Below are 17,963 nucleotides of genomic sequence, written 5' to 3' on the forward strand. Positions count from 1 at the left end.
CTGTTTTCCTAGGCATTAATATAATAATAATATTATTATTACTGTTATTATTTATAGAATAACAAATACCATGCTATTCACGTTACACTTAAGCTTCATATGAGATAAATATAACCTCCATTTTTACAGGTGGTAACTAAGGCTCAGATAAGTAAGTAGCTTGAAATTACACAACTAGCAAGTGGTGGTGGCAGGAACTAAATTCCTACTAACTCAAAAGTCAAGGACTTTTTCTAATATATCATGCTATCTCTAACATCACACTTACTTAGCAATATCTATTATTTGTTAAAAATACATCTGTATATAAGTATCTGAGGCCTAAAATTTCTTTAAATGATTCAGTTTTGAAATTACTGCCCTGGGGGGATGGGTAAAATAGATAAAGTGGACCAAGAGAATACTTATCATGATGAGTATTGAGTAATGTATAGAATTTGTTGAATCATTGTATTGTACACCTGAAACTAATACAACACTGTCTATTAAGTATACTTCAATTAAAAAAAGTAAAATAAAAATAAAATGACTGCCCAACTCACTCTCATATACAAAAAGCAATTTTATTCCACCCATAAAAAACAGCCTGCAATTCTTATTGAAAATGACACCGTTGTTCTTTATCTATGTAATCCATACTTTATTCTACAAAATAAATTTAGCTTCCAGTTAATTTTCTTCTCTACAAGGAACTAACTTAACTTTAAAAAATGGAACCATCACCTTAAGGGAAAATGCGCATACTGATCTCTTTTTCAGAAAACTTTGCACCTGGTACATTTTGGACACACAGTTCATAGCAAACTCAAGTATTCCCAAAGGCATCTATAAAAAATAAAAACTATGTCCAAAATCCTTTTGGTTGGAATTAATCTAGATCATACTCTCTAGCACAGTATCTTACAAATTAATAACTTTACTAACTGGCAGCAGGCAGTCAATAAATATTTGATTGATCGATCATACAAGATACAACTGAAGTTCTGTTTCCTTGAGAGAGCAAACTGGAAATAGTTATTCCCTATAACCATATTTCTAAGACAACTACTAGTAAAACACATAACTAGGAAGCATCTCCTCAATAAAGAGGTAGGAAGGGGTCACTTAATAACCCAAATCTGAATACTAATTCATACTGATTCCAATCAATTCCAGTTGATTTTCAACAAGGGTGCCAAGATCGTTCAATGTGAAAGGAACAGTGTTCTCAACGAACACTAGGACAACTGGATATCCACAAACAAAAAATGAAGTTTGGACCCTTATCTTACATCATATAGGAAAATTACCTCAAAATAGATCAAAGACCTAAATATAAAAGCTAAACTCAAAGGTAGCCTAAGTGTAAATCTTCATGATCTTGAATTGGGCAATGGTTTCTTAGATACGACACCAAAAGTATAATCAACCAATGAAAAAACAGATGGTGTAGTATACAGAATATAGAAAGAAACTTAACAATAAGTTTCAATAAAAAGACAGTAAGAGATAAATAACCCAACATAAAAATGGGCAAGGGATTTGAATAGACATTTCTCCAAATATACACAAATGGCTAATGAACAAATGAAAAAATGCTCAACATCATTAGTCATCGGAGAAATGGAAATCTAAATTATAATTACATACACTAGGATGGCCAAATTAAAAGGACAACAAAAGCCCAGAAAATAATAAATATTAGTGAAAATGTGAAGAAATTGGAACTCTTCTACATTGCTGGTGGAAATGTACAAGGGGACAGCTGCTATGGAAAACAATTTGGCAGTTCCTCAAAAAGTTAAACATAGAATTATCATATGACACAGCAATTTGACTTCTAGGTCCAAAAGAATTGAAAACATATGTTCACACAAAAACTTGTACATGAACGTTCATCGCATTATCCACAATAGCTAAAATATGGAAACCCAAATATGCACCAACTGATGAATGTATAAACAAAATGTAGTCTATCCATACAATGGAGTATTATTCAGCCATACAAAGGAATGAAGTACTGACATGTTACAATATGGATGAACCTTGAAAACATTATGCTAAGTGAAAGAAGCCAGGCACAAAAGACCACATATTATACAATTCCATTTATATGAAACATCCAGAATAGGCAAATCCATAAAGACAGAACACAGATTAATGGTTGCCAGGGCTTGAAGGGAACAGGAAATGGGGAGTGACTGCTAATTGGCTTGGGTTTCTTTTGGGGGTGATGAAATGTTCTGGAATTAGTCAGTGCTGATGGTTGTACAATCTTGTGACTATACTAAAAAGCACTGAATTTACATTTTAATACAGTGAATTTTATGCTATGTGAATTATACTTCAATTTAAATATATATATTATATATTCTTAACACTAAATACATACTGATCATAGTTTAGTCCTCTGATGATTCAGAAACATCTTGATGTATTTAACTTTACAGATGTTTTTTCCCTTAAAGTGCCAAATAATGCAAGCTTCAAATTAACAGCATATGCAAAACATGTCTTATGTACATGATTCACAATGGTTTCTTAAAGTTTAATGAGTAGAAAAAAAGTTTACAGAAGGTGCTATGCTAGCAAACTTTATCAGATCTATTAAACCCTAAGAAAAAGTATAACTTCGTAACTAAAATTTATGCATGCTTTTTACAATACTAGTTTTTAACTATCTTACTATAATTTAGAGATACAGAAATCAACTGGGCTTGCCTTGTTCTTCATATTTCAAAATATGAAAAGCAAAGGGAAGGAATTTTAATAATCTAGATTTTATACGATTATATTCAGAAGATGAAATGAAGGTTCTATTAATTAATGAGTGTACAAATAGTAGGAAACACTTCACTAGCTTAGAAATATAGTACATGAATTGAAAAACCTTGTGGCCACAGTTCTTACTAATGGCACTTCATTTTTTAGTTCCCATCACATGCCTCTGCTACATGAAATCCAAAGCCGAGGTCTCTAACAAACTTTCAGTTTTCAATGATAGAACTCATGAGTTTATAGGCACTTGTAAGGCATATACATGCAAAACTATCAAATGCCTACCAGAAAGAGACTAGTGATTGTTATTTGAGGTTCCATTTTGTTTTGTTTTAAATGAACATCATCTATGCCTCTGGGATGTAGGCAGGTAATGTAAATGAGCAAAGCAGGCCTAGAGGAAGACAAGGAAGGAGTGGGATATCTCAGGTGAACTAGAGATCCCAGGCCCCATCTAAAGGAGGTGGCCATCACTTAGCTCCAGCAAACTGCTGCCAGACAGGAATAAGGACCCAGCACAGCTGGAATTCCGATTTCCCAAGGAAGTCTTGGTTTTATTTTTTATGTTCTGTGAAATCTCCCTAATTTCAAAATGTTGAGAACTAATTTAAAAAAAGTTGAAATAGTGCAAAGGGCCAATAAAGAACATCAGCTATAGAATATGGCCACGAGTTTGTAAACTCTGAAAAGAAACTCTTGAAACTAGTTTATAACAAACTACAAATATACTATAACAGATTTAATATATAATATACTTTATATAACTAATATATATTACACATATGCTCAATATATAATGCATGTAATATATTCTAAATATACTTACTGAGGTTTGAGGAGCATGAATACAAAAGTTTGTCCATCCTTAAAGTTTTCCAGGTGATCCACAGACCAGACCCTAAAGACTAGTATTAATATTACATTTCATTCATATTCCTTACTGAATTCTTACCAAAGGTAACTCACTCCTTTCATTCATTTTGGTGACTATTTTTTACTGCAGCCAAGTAGAAATAGAGTGGATGTCTTACCTACACTGACAAGTAGTCCAAGAATCAAAACAGTTTGGGAACCACTAGGAGGGGAAAAATTAGGGAAGCTATTTCTTGATTTTAGACAGACCTTAAAGAAAATTAATTAGGGGAGCACCTAGCTAGCTCGGTCAGAGGGGCATGCAACTCTTGATCTCAGGGTCATGGGTGTAGAGATAACTAAAAGAAATAAAAATTTAAAAAAAAAAAGAAAATTAAGTGGTAAAACTTGTCTCCAGTTTCTAATAATCAACTAGTAGTACAACAGAATGGTGACAGAGCTATCTGAATTACACATAGTTGAATAAAAATCTTGTGTTGTATTTTCTGATACGAACATGGGGAATTATAGACAAGAGTCTGAAAAATACACATAGCAACAAGGAAAAAGAGAAAAAAAAACTTTACAAAACTTCTCTTTTAGCAAACCAAGGAGAAAAACAAATATATAAAACTCCAAAAATCATGAGATCAGGACTGAGATCAAACAAGACTGATATCAGACAGAATCTGTGATGGGAGTGAAAAGCAGAGACAGAGACAGAGACAGAATATGGCATGTGATGAGGATTGTGGCAGATCTCCAAAAACAACAGCAAAAACGCACTTCCCTAAAGAGAAGGGTTTACATTGGCACACTCAGGCTGTGTCCCTCCATTTACAGCCGCAAAGGAAGGAGTAGGAAGTCCAGAATTGGTGGCAAAAAGCCACCTAAATTCAGTCTGGTTTGGAGAAAAGCAGAGGACCTGTGGCAACATAGAGAAGCACACCCAGGTGCCATATGTAAAAAAGACTTTCTCTGAGGCAGAAATCTGGAATCTACCTTGGCCCTCCTACCCGTACCTCCTGCAAATAGCTGACTGTGAAGAATCCAACGCACTAAGGTACAAGGAATAAAAAGGTAACTGTCACAGCATTCACTTAGAGATACCGTAAGAAAAATGGTAGAAATGAGCAGCACAATGTACCAAATGTCAAAGAATGCTCACTAGAAAAATATTACACTATATAAGATAAAAATTATAACTAAATATTCTCGTATGAATTTAAGAAAATCAGTGAAGTCACTACCAGTATGAAGAAAATCACAAAGCATAAATATAAGAACTCAAGGAAGAAATGTCTAGGCAACAGGAATAGTGAAAGCATGAACTGATAGAACTCAAGAAAGAAACAGAAGAATACATAAAACCGTCACAGAAATGAAGAAGAAACTAAAATGAGAACAAAGACAGTGCAGAAGACATGGTAAGAGACATTAAAGATAGAAACACACATATGAGGGGCGCCTGGGTGGCTCAGTCGCTTAAGCATCCAACTTTGGCTCAGGTCATGATCTCAAGGTCTGTGAGTTCGAGCCCTGCATTGGGCTCTGTGCTGACAGCTCAGAGCCTGGAGCCTGCTTCGGACTCTGTGTCTCCCTCTCTCTCTGCACCTCCCCTGCTCACACTCTGTCTCTCTCTCTCTCAAAATATAGACATTAAAAAAAATTTTAAAAAACTCACACATATTAGAAAGTGTTTAAAACAATTAATGAGAAAGTGACAAATTAAAAAGGGAGAGCCAACAAATATAAAATTAGGTCGCCAAAAAAGAAAATCAAAACAAGCAAACTAAATAAATATTTAAAGATATAATTAAAGAAAACTTCCCTAAATAAAAGAGACTTAAAGGCACATATTAAAAGGGCACAGATGAGCCAGCATACACTATACCAGCATATCTTAGTACAATCACTAAATATTAGACAGAAAGAATCCTTTCAGCAGATAGGCAACAAAGATAAAATCACTAATAATGGAAAAAAACAAGCTGGCTTCACACACCTCCACAGCAACAGTGAATGCCAGAAGACATTTGTATAACACTTTATTACTCTAGGAATGGGTGAGCCAAGGATTTTATTACCTGCCAAGCTGTCCTTCAAGTATAAAGCAACAAAAAAATGAAGTTCTAAACATGTTGCAAGAATAATTCCCATATTGTTCCCATGATCCTTATTGAGAAACCAGTAGTGAATGAACTTCAGCCAACCAAAGAATGACTGGGGAAAATTTCTGCAAAAGTCCTTGGGTTAGCATTATATATGTATTTAACTGAAGAATTAAGACTAAAACAGAGGGAGGTAAGGGTGATAAATTTAACATAAATATTATAGGCCTTGACAATGTATAAATGCAAATAACAAAAATTGGGAGCAGGAAGTATAATAAGCTTACTGATTACCTTAACATAATAGCTGGGAGTCAACAGATAGTCTTAAAGCTCAAAAATCAAGTGCTAGAGGTATACATAATATTATAAATGCAAATACTATTGTGAATAAATGCTACTGAGTATTGACTAAGATTGGGTGATGGAGAAGAGAAAGGGGAAGAGAGAAGATTTAAACAGAATTTTACCTTTGTTCCTAGAAGAGAACTAAGAGTTACTATCAACAGAGAACTAAGAACATCATATAAAGCAACTAACAAGAGAAAAATACAAACCTTCCTAAATACCACAATAACAAAAGAGCAACAAACAGTGAAAGACCTAAAATTTATATAAAACAGGAAATGGGGCGCGTGGGTGGCTCAGTCAGTTGAGGATCCAACTCTTGATTTCAGCTCAGGTCATGACCCCAGGGCCATGGGATTGAGCCTGCTTAAGACTCTCTCTTCCTCTGCTCCTCTCTCTCTCTCTCTCTCTCTCCCACACACACACACACACTCTCTCTCTCTCTCTCTCTCTCAAATAAAAAAAAAACCAACAGAAAACATAAAATAAAATGCCAGAGTCCAAACAAAGCGTATCTGACATACAAATATAAATAGATTCAACTCCTATTAAAACAAAGAGATTTACAAATTTACTCATAAAGTGAAAACCTAACTCCATGTTGATTACTAGACTACTTCTAAATCAAAGTAATTTTAAAAGTTTGAAAACAAAGAATGGGCAAAGAAATACCAGCCAAACAAACAAAAAGAAAGCAGGAATTGTTTTATCCAGCTCTTTTTGACTCAAGAATCTGTGGTCTTAACCACTACAAACTGCAAATACTGCTTCGTGTGTTCCTGGGTATGTGTGCATGAATGAGTATACTTTTAAAGAGAACTATCTAAATAAATTACTCAATTGTATATGATCTTTGAAATAAGACTAGATTCCAAACTTAAAGTACTGCCAGACTGCTGAATTCAAGGCATTTAATACTACTTTTTCATATAAAAATCAAAACATTGTACTGAAAATTCCTTGTCTGGATTTCTGCCCATCATGTTATGGACCTAATATCATGCAGTAACCCTTCACTCTGTTGACAATCTATTGTCAAGCACTCAAAAACAAAAATCCTAATTGAACTGTCATTCTCTGTAAGGGTAGAGATTTAAGAAAGTGCCATTTCATTAAATTTATAGTATACTACAAATATTTCTATTGAAGCAACAGGTTTTTTTTAACCTCCTGCAGAAATCCATAGCAATGACATTGCTTTCGGGTGTTAAAAGCTGTAGTTTAGTAAAGAGATTTCAAGCCTCAGAAACAAAAGGACATACAGGTAGTAAAGATTAAAAGACTCTAGGAATATTATATAAAGATCAATAATGACTCTACCCGTAGTGACATCAACTCAGTTAGTGCTTAAAGGGAAATAACTGTGACCCTCTGTGTTTGAATTTCCACAACAATAACAAAAGGAAGGTATTATCATTATACCACCCTGCTAAGTACCGACCTGGTAAGACTGTTGTAGGCATTAAATGGCCGAGACGCTCAGGACACCGCTTGGTTTAATGTGTCAATAAATGCTAGCTAGCTAATATTATCATCACAAAGATACAAATTTCAAACTGACACATTATGCAAGTCTTTTAAATCTGATATAATTACTGATTATCCAGTTAACCCCACAGACAAGTACTTCCCTAGTGGAAAAAAAAAAGGCATTTAAAGCAGCTCCGTCCCTAAGTTCCCTATTCCCTCTCTGCTACAACCTACCACCTGCATGAGATCAGGAGCCCTTCCTCTTTAATCCCATGGTAAATCTCCACTAGAGCATTATACCAGGATGTTTTCTTTGTTGGTGCACTGTCTTCCCCACCAAGGCTTCTGTGAACTCCTTAAAGTCAGCAACTATGTCTTTTGCATCTCAGCATCTCCAGGGCACCTGTTCCCACACATAATAGAAGCTCAGTAAAGGTGTGTTAAATTAACAAATGTGACAGTGTAAGAGATGGATATATATATGCATTTATGTAATGTGTGAAAAACATGATCCAGCTCAGGGTTTACATTTTGTGGACTGCAATGTGTTTGCTATCAGAGGTTTCAGGAAGTTAGGGGAAGGAGGTGCAAGAAAAAAGGAATCATTCAAGAAATACTTAAGGGGAACTCTGTGAGCTTCTGGCAAGAAACTTTACTCTAGGGTTATAAAGACCACAGCTCTACCTGTAAAGAGTTCACAGCGCTGTGGGCACTGAGCAGGTAAGGATCTCACCCCCACCAGTGAGCAGAGATGTTAAAGTTAAAGCCAGATTAAGCCATGTGACTCCCAACTCTAAACTGCAGGGCTCTTTCCACTAGAACAATGCCTTTCAAATGTTGAGTGGGCTTATAGTAAAAAATACATCCTGTAGCACTCCCCAGTACAGATACACGTTTCTGATCTTTTTATCTTCATTCTATTCTATTTCACTGTTTTTCAATGTTCAGCCTGACACACTAAATTGGCTTATGACTCAAAGGCGGAAAAATACTGCTCTAGGAGATATATTTTTAATCTCTAGAGTTTTGATGTCAGATAGAATTCCTAATAGTTTTTCTCACACAATAAATGTGTATCCCAGCAAAAAAGGTAAAACACTATCAAATAATCAAATAACCCACAAGGACTAATGGAGTCATGCCAGCTGTCACTTGGGGAATGGGGGGAAGCTGAACCTAATCTCCATCCGCTTTCCCTAAAGCCACAAATACCCAATCTGAGGGAAAGAGTGTTTTCTGGGCAGAAACAAACTGGTGGCAAGCCTCCTGACACCCCAGCTCCCTTCCGCCAGACTATGGCCCAAAGACAATTATTCTATATAGAAATTCTGGGGGCACCTGGGTGGCTCAGTCGGTTAAGCGGCCGACTTTGGCTCAGGTCATGATCTCATGATCTGTGAGTTCGAGCCCCGCGTCAGGCTCTGTGCTGACAGCTCAGAGCCTGGAGCCTGTTTCAGATTCTGTGTCTCCCTCTCTCTGACCCTCCCCCATTCATGCTCTGTCTCTCCCTGTCTCAAAAATAAATAAACGTTAAAAAAAAAAAATTTAGAAATTCTGGAGCTTCCACTTACAATGAATATTTTTTAAATGATTTTGTATAAGAGACTTTAACTAAAGGTGTTTGGATGGGGAACAATAAATTTATTAAAATAAGTGAATGGGGAGTGCCTGTGTGGCTCAGGTGGGCTCTTGACCTTGGCTCAGTTCATGATCTCATAGTTCATGAGATCGAGCCCTTTGGGCTCTGCACTGACAGTGTGGAGCCTGCTTGGGATTCTTTCTCTCTCTCTCTGTCCCTCTCCCACTCTCTCTCTCTTAAAAATAAATAAATAAACATTTAAAATAAATAAAGTGAACAAAAATTGAACTATTTTAAACACATTTTATGTAAAAAAAAAAACTCTCTGAAATTTGCCATGCTTCACTTAAATTGGGAGGAGGAAAGTGATTTATCCCAGATCTGAATAAAATATACAGAAGATCATTAGTTAAGCTAGTACCTCATCTTGTTTGCTCTCAAAATATTAGGTCAAAGACAGTATACAACTTTTCCTCAACATGAGATGTTTGTACAGCATTTCCCATGAAAGGAAATGTGGTAACAACTACATCACTACCTAGTAGCAAGCTAGGGATGAACAAACTCCAATGTCCTCAGAGTTCTTTCAACAAATGTGTTCTCCTGGGGGTGCCTAGATGGCTGTCGGTTGAGCACCTGACTCTTGATTTCTGCTCAGGTCATGATCTCACAGTTCATGAGTTCGAGCCCTACATCAGGCTTCCCACTGACAGTGCAGAGCCTGCTTGGGATTCTCTCTCTCCATCTCTCTCTGTCCCTCCTCCGTTCTCTATCTCTCTCAAAAATAAATAAACAAACTTAAAAAAAAAAAAAAAAGAAATGTGTTCCCCTGGAAAGTCACAAACAGGCAGAAAGACCAGAAAATCTCTTTCTCCATGTTCTGGGTCCACAGGCACTACTCCAGCTCTAAAAACACAAACTAAGTATAAGAATGTTCATTCAAGTTCTTTGACTGGCCTTGCCATTCACCATCCAAGAAGCAAGTCTGAGTTTAAAGCAGTAGTTTTTGTGACATTTGCCTCAAATTAGAAGACAATTTTAGGGCACTTGGGTGGCTCAGTCGATTGAGCCTCTGAATCTTGGTTTTGGCTCAGGTCATAGTCTCAGCATCGTGAGATCAAGCCCCAAGCCCCACATCAGCCCCCACTCTGGGTGTTGAGCCTGCTTGAGGTTCTCTCTCAAAAAAATAAAATAAATTAAAAAAAAATTAAAACACAATTTTATAAGACTTTAACAAATCCTCCTATCATCCCCAAAGAAATCTGTTTAGAACTATGTTCAGAAAAATATTCTTTTTATAAAGACAAAATGCATTTTTCCTAAGAAAAAGGAAAAAGCCATACTTAGTATTTATCAGATCTATCCAATGGAACTCTCTCTGGGGATGGAAGTGTTCTGTGTCTGTGCTCTCCAATACAGTAGCCACCACCCACCTAATATAGAGCACTTGAAAGGTGATTGATGTGACTGGGAAAGTGTATTTTAAGGTTTTTTTTTTCATTTTAATTAATTTAAATTTAAATAGTTGCATTCGCCCAAGTACCTACCTTTGGGATAGCGTAGGTTAGATAATCAACAAAAGCAGCAGAGCTGGCTAACTCACTTGTCTTAGACTCAATGTCACAATTTGAAAAAATGATATTATACACAAATATTCAATCTCCAACTTCCCAATTAACATTTCATTACTTAATATTTAAGTTGTCCTTAGAAGTGTTTTTCAACAAAGTTTGGCGAGTTCTATTCTGAAATATGAACATTTTAGATCTGCCGAGCAGAATCCCTTTGGCAGTGTTCAATTTTCTGTCTGTGAAACTTAAGCACAGGGAAAGGAAAAAACTGAATCCCACCTTCCTCTTGACACAAAGGGAAGAAACGGAATACATAATCCAGACAAAGGCTCATGTAACCTCCTAGGCTCTTTCATGGGTACATCTGCTCACCCATCCCCTGCTTATGTTGCTTTAGACCCAGCTGTGGCTTTCCACAAACAAAAGTCATTTCTACATTTGTTTGACCTCTTGATTGTGTTTCCTTATGATCAAACCCTCTCAAAGCATTCTACCTATTGGAAAACCGTTTAAAATAAAAACACTAAAATATTCTATATTTAAATGGTTAGAATGCAGTAGCCTGAAGAGAACAGATGCGTCAGAGAGACTAAAATATGCAGATCATGCCAGGACCACTTTCCAAGCAGGTGGCAAAAGAAACTGCGCAGTTCCACAGTCAGCAAGGGAAAGACACCACAAGAAAATATCCTCAGAAATGCCTTGCAGCCATGCTGTGGCCAAAGGTTAACTCACTTTAACTTCAAGCAGCATCACTGCACTCACTACAATCTCAAGGTCAATGCCAATTTTTTTTCAGCTTCTCATCATTCTAACCCTTATACACAAACAAACCACACACACGGGCACAAACATTTCACTAATTTCATTGTGTTTAAGTAGAATGAACTTCTAGAACTCTAATCTATGAGTTGACTTAAAACTGGCCAACAAGTATACAATACAAAGAGCAAAGTCACGAGTACCACATATCCTATTTGCGGAAGCTTAAAACTACACAGAACAAAGCAATTCTAAAACAGCAGTACTTCAGGTAAGAATTCAGCACCATAGTTGAGAACTTCATTTTTTCCCCCTCTACCACTACTACTGCTACCACAAGGTCCTAAAAGAGGACTAGAAGCTCACCTACTGTACCCAAAGGGCATGGGATCTCAACAAGACCCGTGACAGGGAAGCAATGCACACACTATCCCAGGAGCTTTGGGTCTTGCAGAATAATAAATAGCATTGCCAAAAGGAAAAGACTTCATCTGGGGCAACTGAGAGCACTCTGACCTAGCAAGAGTCTGTTGGACTCCATAAAAGCTATGTGTTGTCAGTCCTTTTTTTATGTATATGGATAAAATCTACAGATGCAGCCTGGGCAGGAAAGAAGGAGACAGAGAATTTAAAACGGGGAACTGCCATGCTGTGTGACCCCGAGAGCACCCTCATACCCTCCTCACTTTTCCAAGCTGTGAACTACAGACTCCACTGACCACAGCATCTGCAGCATGATCTCTAAGGAAACTATCCATTATAAAATCCTATGATAACAGCTTCAATGTCTAAGACAAGTGCTAGAAACCTCAATGCTTTTTTTTTTTCATCTTCGTAATTCTTAGGGGAAAAAAGTCAAATGAATATAATAAACAAAGAATTTTCACATCAGAGGCCCAAGTTCTCAAAGCACATAAGGCTTATAAAGAGAAAATAAAAATAAACGCTACTTCTCATTTAGTTCTTTAAAAGTCCACTTCAGAACAGCATTAATCTGGCTCCCCAAAATGCAATTTAAAGGCAGAAATATAAATCTACTTAAAGACACTCAGAACATAAATGAGTTTGGCATAGATAAAACTTAATTCTTATATTTAATATTCTAATACACATGTATGAGATTAAAATATAGATTCTAGTAAACAAAAGAAACATACATCACAGAAAGAAAGCCATGTTTTGCTTGACTCAAAATGTTAACACAATACTACATTAAATGAAAAAACTTATTAAACTATCTTAGCACAAATATGGCCCAGTCCTTTTTCTAAATTCCTAATGTGTTTATGGGCTAAATATGTTATCTCATTTTATAAGCCCTCAAGTCCTATATAACCCACTCCTATTCCTCTAGGTGAGCCTTGGCAGACCGGTTTGAATCAATGTCAATCACATTAAAAACATACTATTTAAGGAATTTATCAGGATGTAACTATGAAATTATACATCTGAAAATATCATCGTTCCTAAATTGGGATTCTGAAAAAAAAAAAAACTCAATAGAATTGTTTTCTATTTATTTTTTTAATAGCCAAAACATCAAGGCGTCTTCAACCCCAAATGTAATATATATTTAATCATGGCTCCTGACTTAGGCATAACATTATAAATTGTTTCATAGGTGTTAAACAAAAGTGCTCACACTCTTACCTGTATATCCAGCATACCATCCCCAAGAAGCCACCATTCCTAAAAGCCATTTATACATGAATCCTTCAATATACCAGAACCGCTTACTGTCCAGCAGTCGAAGGGGCTGAAGTACAATTACATAGCAGAGGTAGGATAAAAGAGCAACCAGGTTGTTGGCGACCATGAAGGCAAACCTCAACAGGGCTTTCACCAAGATCCAGCCCAGCCACGGAGCTTCTTCCAAAGTCACAGCCATTCTCACATGGGCGTCCGTCCTGTCTTTCTGAGGTGAAAGAAAAATTCATTTAAAAAGGAAAATGGATCATCCACATCCAAATAGTCACTAACATAGAAATCGCCTCCAGCACAAAAACACGAGAAAAATCGAGGGTCTAAGCTTTCGCGGTGTAGTACCTCGGTGATCTCTCCGGGAAATTCCAGAGGGGGACAGAGAGGGAGGGAGGAGGAGCCGCACAAGGTCAAGGGAGCTGTTCACGGAGGCACAGGGTATGTCATAATATATTTAGCAAACGATAATACTATCCCCACTAACTAATCAGTGGCCGTCCCCGCACCGCGCCTCACTGCAGTCTGCTGTCTGGACTTTGGGGAAGAAAAACAGACCCACTTGCTTCAGACCCCCTCAGTATTTCCAAACTGACGACACGAGTGAAAGGAGGCTGTTGCAGGGACCCGATCCCCTTTCCCAGCTAGGAGAACCTGGGTACCCGAACCACTACCATTCCTGCACATCGATCGTGCCTTAGAACGGTCTCTCGCCTTAGCAAAACGAGTTACGCTAACAATGTTCATTTGCGGCAAAGGGGTTTTTGTTTAACCTTTGACTCAGGGTGAAAAAAAGGAGAAGGGCCTAGAAAAGAGGGCAGGAAGGTGAGAGGAAGAAAGTGGGGGCTAAGACAGCCAAAGGAGGAAGGACGGGAGTAGGGGGAGGGGAGCAAAAGCCAGAAGGAGGTGAAGGCACGGGGGGCACAGATGAGAATGAACTCCCGGACCGGAGGGCAGGCAAGCCAGGGATGATGTTAGAAGCGCGGAGGAAGAGGCGACGGCAGCGCACGGGAGGGGGTGGGGGGGGGGTGCGGGGGGCGCCCGCAGCGGTTTCCGCGGCTGGGGTTGGGGTCGCGGCGGCGAGGGCGGCTCGCGCGCCGGGCTCACCTCGGCTGGCGCGGACGGCGGGCGGTGGAGCGCGGGGGCGAGCGGGGCCGGGGGCCGGCGGCCCGGGGCGCGGTGCTGCGCGGCGGCGGCGGCGGCGGGTGTCCCCGGCCGAGGGGTCGCGGTCATGGACGCGGCGGCGGCTGAGGCGCGGCGCGAGCGGGCGCGCGGGCACCCTATAACCCTCGCGGCTGGCTGCGGACAGAGGGACGGCGGGGACTCAGGGGCCGGACCTGTCACCGGGGCGGGTCCGGGGAGGCGGGCGGATGCCCCGCGCCCCCGCCTCCTCCTCGGGGCCTACCGCGCCCTCGTCCCTCATGCCGCCGCCGCCGCCTCCTCCCCGGACCGCACGACGACGACACCCCTTCCCCGCCCCCCCCCCCCCGCGCCGTTCCGGGCCCGGCGCCGCCGCAGCCCCGGGCCTGCGCCCGCCGAGCCGGAGGTTACCTCGGGCGGGCCGGGCCCCGGCCCGGGCTGCGGGAGCCAGAGGAGCCGGAAGAATGCATGGCCGGCGGCGGGGCCGGCGGAAGGAGGCGGCGGCGGGGCCCGGCCCCGCTCCGGCTGCGGCGCGGCCCGCGCCCGGTCCCCGCGGCGCTGAGACTCGCTCCCCGGGGCCCGGCCGCGTTCGCCGGGGTGGCGGGGAGGGGCGGCGGGGAGGAAGCGGCGGGACCCGAGACTTCGGCGGAGCCGCCCCCAGAGCGCCCTCTAATGAAGGCTCGGCAGCCGCCGCCCGCGTCCCCGATCCCGCTGGTCCTCGGGTCCCGGCCCTTGGGGCTGCCTGGTCCCTAGGCCGGCGGGACCTCGCCGAGCCCCGTTCCCAGGAGGAGGGCGGCTGAGAACGGTCTGGTAAGGAGCAGCTGTCCTTACACCACACGAGGAGTGCCGCGGTCCGATCGAGAGCCGCCTTTCAGGCCACACGGCCGGTTCTCATTGTTAGCGCTCTCCCGCGTCGGACCAACCCATTACTGCCCAAACTGGGAAGCTGTCTCCTGGGAGGCTGGATGCCCTCTTTCCTTTCCTAATAAAACCCAGTTGCTCTCACGGCTTCTCTTCTGAACCTCCCCAGAGTATAAGGGTCTAGAGTTTAAAATCAATTCATCTTAAGGGTCAGAATTCCTGTTTCTGGAGAACACCCAGAACAGTAATGACAGTTCCAATCGCCCATCCACGTCCCCACCCCCATCCCCCTAAAGAAAAAAAAAAATAGGAATCCAGTGGGAATGAGTGAGTGGTCTACCCAGAGACACTGAAATTTAGCTAGTCAAGGAGGGAAAAGCACTTAGGCAGAGCCTGCCACTGAATAACTGCTCAAAAAATAGTGGCCATAGGTACCCCTGGGCAGACCAGGTCACTCCTGGGACACTGGAGCTGCCTTCTGTTTCAAATTCTGGACGGCCATAAGGAGAATAGACAAGATGACCCAATGACCTGCCCACTTGAACATTCTCAAATGGCCTACCTAAATTTCAGCTTAAAAAAAAAAAAGGGATGATATCCCTTAATCAAATTTGTTAATGGGTGGGGAGCAGTTTTTACATGTCCCTAAGCGAACTGCCACGTTTAAATCAGAATGCCACCTATTCTGTTTTGATGATATTTGTTACTGTGTTTGCTTGGGACTCTCAACTATTTCTAATTCCCTCCTTGGTCCACAAATGAAAGAAAGAAAATTCACTTTTGTGCCATATGAACGAATACCTTCTATTCCCATTCCCTCCATTCTATTCCCTCTATTCCCATGCATGAAAGCACAGAGCCTGGCTGAAAGAATTGATTAGAATTCCTTTCCACCTATTATTAATTTGTTTTTATTTATAGATGTTATTTATCTCTTTCACTAATATATACAGTTGTGTGGGGCATAAAAAGGGTAGACCCTATCAGAGAACTTTCTGTATAATTTCAACTAATGTGTAGCAATAGAAAAGTTAGATATGCCCTTTCTATTCCTTTGTATTTTCTCTGAGAATATAGGTACCAACATAGTAACATCTTTAAAAATAAATCTCGTGAGAGAAGAAATATTCATACTGTAGATTATTGTTGTTCAAAAGATACCATTATATTCTTTTTTATTCAAGTATAGTTAACATACAGTGTTATATTAGTTACAGGTGCACAATATAATGATTCAACCATTCTATACATTACTCATCCCAGTAAGTGTATTCTTAATCCCCTTCACCTATTTCACCCAACTCCCCACCCACCTCCCCTCAGCAACCACCAGTTTCTTCTCTGTAGTTAAGAATCTGGGTTTTGTTTGTTTCTTTGTTTCTTTGTTTCTTTGTTCCTCTGTTTTGTTCCTTAAATTCCACATATGAGTGAAATCATATGGTATTTGTCTTTCTCTGACTGATTTATTTTACTTAGCATTATATCCTCTAGATCATTCATGTTTTCGCAAATGGCAAGAGTTCACTTTTTTATGGCTGAGTAATATTCCACTATAATACATATCTTCTTCATCCATTCATCTATGGATGGACCTATGGTTGCTTGCTTCCATGTCATGGCTATTGTAAACAATGCTGCAATAAACATGGGGGTGCATAGATCTTTTTGAATTAGTGTCTTTGTTTTCTTTGGGTAAATAAATACCCAGTAGTGGAATTGCTGGATCATATATGGTAGTTCTATTTTTAGTTTTTCTAGAAACTTCCATGCTGTTTTCCACAGTGGCTGCACCAGCTTGCATTCCTACCAACAATGCATGAGGGCTCCTTTTTCTCCACAGCCTTGCCCGCGCTCATTATTTCCTATGTTTTTTAGTTTAGCTATTCTGACAGGTATGAGGTGATATCTTACTGTTTTGATTTGCATTTCTCTGTTGATTAGTGATGCTGAGCATCCTATCATGTGTCTGTTGGTCATCCGTATGGCTTCTTTGGAAAAATGTCTACTCATGTGCTCTGCCCATTTTTTAATTGGACTGTTGGTTTTCTTGGTGTTGGGTTGTATAAGTTCTTTTTTATATATCATTATATTCTTAAGTGAATAAGATAGGTAAGGCATGGATTCTATTTGATCTATCCCATTCAGGATTCCTCATATGCTGGTAAACACTGGCTGATACTTAATATGTACAATGGGATTTATACGTGGTTCCTGGATCACTGAGAATCTGCCAGAGCACAGATACACCAGCACTTGCTACTATGTAATTAGTACTAGCCAGCCAGGCCCAGAAAAGGTCCAGAGGTTGAGCAGGACCTTGAGTAGTGGGTCTCAAACTTTAGTATGCAAAACACCTGGGGATGTCTATTGAAAGGATAGATTCTTGGACCTTACCCCAGAACATGTTAGTACTTCCAGAGGGGTCTGGAGCCTGCATTTTGAAAAGTATCATAGGTAATTCTGATGTGGGTAATATGCAGACCTTACTTTAAGAAAACCTGACCTAGAGGTATCCTGAGATAATTACATTCTTTTCTGGATCCTTCATAATTCTACATTATTTGATCGTATCTGTTCTGATCTGTATTAGTCAGCTTTGGCTGCTATAACAACGTACCACAGACTGTGGAGCTTAGACAACAGAAATCTATTTTCTCACAATTCCGGAGGCTAGGAGGTTAAGATCAAGGTATTGGCAGGGCCACACTCTGAAGTCTCTAAGGAAGTTCCTTCCCAACAGGGTTGCTTTCTCCTGAGGCCCTTGTCTCTGGTTTGTAGATAGCTGCCTACTTCCTATGTATTAACATGGTTGTT

The 17,963-nt window shown here is 40.1% G+C and overlaps 1 protein-coding gene across 2 annotated transcripts in view; it reads right to left on the minus strand.

Moving 5' to 3' along the window:
- LPGAT1 (lysophosphatidylglycerol acyltransferase 1) overlaps positions 1-17,963 on the minus strand; it is a 112,607-nt gene that overhangs the window by 60,264 nt on the left and 34,380 nt on the right. Inside the window, exons 1-3 of one of the 2 annotated variants that reach the window (XM_053209814.1) lie at positions 14,700-14,833; positions 14,256-14,447; positions 13,101-13,365 (exon numbers count right to left, since the gene is read on the minus strand). In XM_053209814.1, the coding sequence (XP_053065789.1) occupies positions 13,101-13,365; positions 14,256-14,381 (391 nt within the window). In that variant the 5' untranslated portion in view covers positions 14,382-14,447; positions 14,700-14,833. Of the gene's footprint in view, positions 1-13,100; positions 13,366-14,255; positions 14,448-14,699; positions 14,834-17,963 lie in introns of those variants that run through there. The other variant, XM_053209813.1, reaches the window with a different exon arrangement.

The sequence above is a fragment of the Acinonyx jubatus genome, chromosome E4 (genome assembly GCF_027475565.1).
Source record: "Acinonyx jubatus isolate Ajub_Pintada_27869175 chromosome E4, VMU_Ajub_asm_v1.0, whole genome shotgun sequence".
In the NCBI taxonomy this organism is placed as follows: domain Eukaryota; kingdom Metazoa; phylum Chordata; class Mammalia; order Carnivora; family Felidae; genus Acinonyx; species Acinonyx jubatus.